Raw genomic sequence first — 4670 nt, 5'->3', positions numbered from 1 at the left:
TTTTTTCTTGGTCCTCTAGAGCAATGTGAATTTGGAAGTATCCAGAATAACCATCAAGAAAGCAATAATATGATTTACCGGCTAGTCGATCAAGCATTTGATCAATAAACGGTAGTGGGAAGTGATCTTTTCTTGTGGCCGCATTCAACCTTCGGTAGTCTATGCATACTCTCCAAGAATTTTGCACTCTTGTCGCTATAAGTTCACCGCTTTCATTTTTGATTGTGGTCACCCTGGATTTCTTTGGCACCACTTGGACCGGGCTTACCCACTCGCTATCCGAGATAGGATAGATGATGTCCGCTTCAAGTAGCTTAGTGACTTCTTTTTTCACAACCTCAAGAATGGTTGGATTAAGTCTCCTTTGAGGTTGTCGGACCGGTTTTGCTCCTTCTTCAAGAAATATGCGATGCTCGCATACTTGGGGGCTTATTCCCACTAGATCTGCCAAATTCCACCTGATTGCCCTTTTATTTTTCCTCAATACATCTAGCAATTTTTCTTCTTGTTGAGGAGTTAACTCTTTTGCAATTATCACGGGGAGCTCTTGGGCTTCATCAAGATATGAGTACCTTAAATGGGGTGGTAGTGGCTTCAATTCCATCTTTTTGTCATTCTTTGAAGTTTGAGTTTCCAGATGGTTTGTATGGTGTGTGGTGTTTAATTTGCTTGGACCTTCATTTGTTTCTTCAATCATGTACTTCTCATCTAACTTTGCAAGGTGCACTTCGGCAACCATGTTGTCAATTGGGTCACACCGGAATAGAGAGTGATTCTCCGGTGGATGCTTCATTGCTTCTTCTAGGCTAAAACTTATGACTCTCTCATCTATCTCAAATGAGTAGGTTCCCGAGTAGGCATCTAACTTAAATCTAGAAGTTCTCAAAAATGGTCTTCCAAGTAGGATGGATGATGCTCTCTCGGTTTCGCTTGATGGCATTTCAAGGACATAGAAGTCAATCGGAAATACCAACCCTTTGATATTCACCAATACATCTTCCGCAACACCCGTCACGGTTATTATGCTTTTATCCGCTAGGACAAATCTTGCCGTCGACCTTTTTAGTGGTGGCAACTTCAATACCCGGTAGACGGAGAGCGGCATGATGCTAACACATGCTCCGAGGTCACACATACAATCGATAAATTGAACTCCATTGACGGTGCAAGTGACCATACAAGGGCCCGGATCATCACACTTCTCCGGAAATGCTCCCATTAAAGCGGAAATAGAACTCCCCAATGGGATGGTTTCCAATTCAAGAATTCTATCCTTGTTCATGCATAGATCTTTAAGGAATTTTGCATATCTAGGAACTTGATGGATAACATCAAAGAGGGGGATGGTTACCTCAACTTTCTTGAACATTTCTACCATTTTGGGGTCGAGTTCTATGCGCTTTTTAGCTTTCTTTGCAAGTGTTGGAAATGGGAGTGGTTGAGCAATTTCTTCTTCCAAGGTTCTTTTGGCCTTGGAGGTCTCCTTTGTTGGTTGAGCTTCATCCTCAATTATAACTTGTTGTGTCCCCTCTTCCTCTACCTCTTTTATATCTATTCTCTCCTCCTCTTGGGCGATTGTGTTAGGGTTTGAGTCCTTTGCTCCCTTCTCCTTTAATTGTGTTCCAGATCTAAGGGTGATGGCATTGATGCCCCCCTTAGGATTTGGTTAAGGTTGAGAGGGAATGACGCTTTGGATTGGGGGTTGAGGAGTGGAATTTGATGGTGTATCCATGCGTGCAAGAAGAGCTTGTAGTGTAGAGGTGACGCCGGTGAGGCCGGAAGCAAGTGTGTTTTGTAGTTCCTTTTGGCCTTGGATGATGGTCCGGAGTGTTTCGTCTTGGTTGGAGGGGGTGGTTGCATATGTGAGTTGAGGGGTTTGTGATTGGTTGGGTGGTGGTCTTTGATGTGGTGGTTTGTATGTTTGGTAGTTTCTTTGTGGGTTTTGTTGGTTGTATGGTTGATTTTGTTGGTTGTATGGTGGCCGGTTTTGTGAGAAATTTTGTGAGTTGTTGCTCCATCTTTGACCTCCTCCATTGTTGTTGTTGTCCCTATTCCCTTTGTTGATGATTGTCTCTCCAATTTTGATTGTGGTATCCACTCCCTTGATTGTAGCTTCCTCCTTGATAAGGGTGCCCTTGGTTAGAATTACCGCCTTGGTAGTACCCTTGATTTGGGCGGTCATAGAAATTATGGGTAGCCACCAAAGTGTTGTCTTCTTGAAGGCTTGGGCACTCATCCGTGTAGTGGGAATAGCAAGAACAAATGCCACACACTTTTTGAGGGACCAATTGTTGGTTGTGTTGTTGAGGGGGTGGGGGTTGTTGTTGGTATGATTGAGGTTGTTGTGGTTGTTGTTGGTTCAATTGGAGTTGCCTCAAGATGGATGTCATTTCGCTCAAGGATTGAGTTAGAGTGGTGGTTTCACTACTAGTTGATACCTCATTCACGGTTCTTGGGCGGTTGACTCTTCGTCTCATATGTTGATTGGATTCGGCTAAGTCAATGATAAGTTGCCATGCTTCCTCCGCTGTTTTATATTTAGACAAAGAACCATTGCTAGAGGTGTCCAAGAGAGTTCTATCTTGTTCTCGCATCCCTTGACATATGTATCCAAGCAATAGTTGAGTGTCAAGCATGTGATTAGGGCATGTGTCTAGTAGCTTACGAAACCGTTCCCAATACTCGTATAGCGGTTCCGTTTCACCTTGCACAATACAAGACATTTCCTTCCTTAGCCTATCCATCTTCTCCGGGGGCAAGAATTTATCCAAGAATCCTCTTCTAAGTAAGTCCCAATCGGAGGTGACTTCACTAGATAGAGTGTAGAACCGTTCTTTCGCCTTGTCCTCAAGAGAGAAAGGGAAAGCAAACAACCATATAGCAACCTCATCGGATCCTTCCCGTCTAGTGGTTGAGCATATACGATGAAAGTCCTTGAGATGTCGAATAGGGTCTTGTGCGGGAAGCCCGTGAAACTTAGGTAAGAGGTTGATCAAAGCAGTCTTCAATTCAAAGTTTGCATTCAAGTTGGGGTGAGTTACATGAAGGGGTTGAAGGACATAATCCAGTGCACCCGCTTCCTTGATGGTAACCCTCCTCGGAGCATCCATGGTATTAGTACCTAAAACGAAAGAAGAGTTGTTAGTGATATTGATGGAAGTATGACTAATGCCTTCCTTGAGTGACGGTTCAATGTTCACTTTTAGTAAGGTGGTTGAGGTAGTGAAGACCTCTTCACCTTTCCCAAACTTTAGCCACCTCCGAGCTTGTCTAATATGAAACAAAGTTCGTTCTATTTCCGGATCAAAAGGGACTAAGCTCGGATTCGGTTGTGAACGCGTCATGCAATGAAGGGGAAGTGGAATTCATGGTAACGATGAGGGGTTAGTCACTTGAACAAATTACAATGAAATGCAACTATGTACATATATACACATTTATTCCAAACAATAAAATGGCACACTAAGCAAGCTCCCCGGCAACGGCGCCATTTTGATAAACGAAATTTAGCATGTCGATTTAGAATTCAATGATGAATATGATCGTGAGTATAGTCTAGTCGACACTTAAATTTCGTACCAAACAATCCTACAATCTATAACCGAGAGTACTAGTCTCCCGAGTCGTCCTCCCTTGGAATTGCTAGAGTGTGCATTTTATTGATTAGGAAGCCTTGTTATGATTCTTTGAAGGTTTTAGCAAAATAGAAAACAAACAATCAATCCTTAAAAGACTTGGCTTAGGATTGGCATTAGAAATTCTATCCTTATAGTTCCTTCAATGATGACAACAATTAGGCCTTGCTTCATTTAGTTAACCCCTAGGCATAGAGGAAAGTCAAATAAGAGTAATCAACTTGAGTCACAAGTCCTAGCTTTACCTTATGGAAATCTAGCTTTAGTGTACTCCAAGTCAATTAGCAATCCCTAATTCCAACTCAACAATTGACACAACTATTCAACTTCTTCTAATGGCCCAAACCCTATGCCAAGTAAAAAAAAACTTTTACTCCATAACTAGTGTTTACTCCATAACTAGTGTTGGCATTTCATCAAACATTTGGTGAGCAAGAGTGAAAGTCATAGTAAAATTGAGAAGAAAGTAGAATTAAAAGTATTTCAACACAAGGACCTAACAACAATTAACAAAGAACAACAATGGAAATGAGATTCTAAAGGAATTGATTAAATCCAAAACTACAAAATTGAATCCAAGATCTATGAGAATTGAGCAATTACAAACACTACTTGAGATTGGAGAAGAAGATCTATGACATGAACAAAATGAATTGAGAATTGCAATGGATCTCACCAAAGAGTGAATGAAAATTCAGAAATTGGATGAAGATGAACCCTAATGAGAGCTTTGAATCTCTCTCCTTCTCCACAAGTGTAACTAACTATCTCCCCAAAAATATCTAGAATCTAGAAAATGAGCTAAAAAGTCCTTAACCCTTGTTCCCTTGGTCTTCTTAAGCTTTTCCCGCCAGGGCACTTCCCAAAGAATGGGATTCCCAACTGCCTCCACGCCCAAGTCACGTGGCTCTTTAAAAAAAATCATATTCGAACATCGGCGCGCACGCGCACACGGCGCATCTTGTAATGTGCGCGGAGGCGTCAAGTGCGTGCACGCGCCCATGCCGAGATTTCCAAAGTTCAATTCTCATGCTC

At 42.1% G+C, this 4670-nt stretch overlaps 1 protein-coding gene across 1 annotated transcript; it reads right to left on the bottom strand.

Annotated features, from left to right (window-relative positions):
• Positions 1-2048: 2048 nt before the first annotated feature.
• On the bottom strand, positions 2049-3110 carry LOC127744300 (uncharacterized). Its single transcript, XM_052256571.1, has one exon. It carries the CDS (start codon positions 3108-3110, stop codon positions 2049-2051), a length of 1062 nt encoding a protein of 353 aa, XP_052112531.1.
• Between the last annotated feature and the right edge of the window lie 1560 nt (positions 3111-4670).

Source organism: Arachis duranensis, unplaced genomic scaffold, assembly GCF_000817695.3.
Source record: "Arachis duranensis cultivar V14167 unplaced genomic scaffold, aradu.V14167.gnm2.J7QH unplaced_Scaffold_27300, whole genome shotgun sequence".
NCBI classification, from domain to species: Eukaryota; Viridiplantae; Streptophyta; class Magnoliopsida; order Fabales; family Fabaceae; genus Arachis; species Arachis duranensis.
The sequence above is the reverse complement of the archived record's forward strand: the minus strand, read 5'-3'. Positions and strand labels throughout refer to the sequence as shown.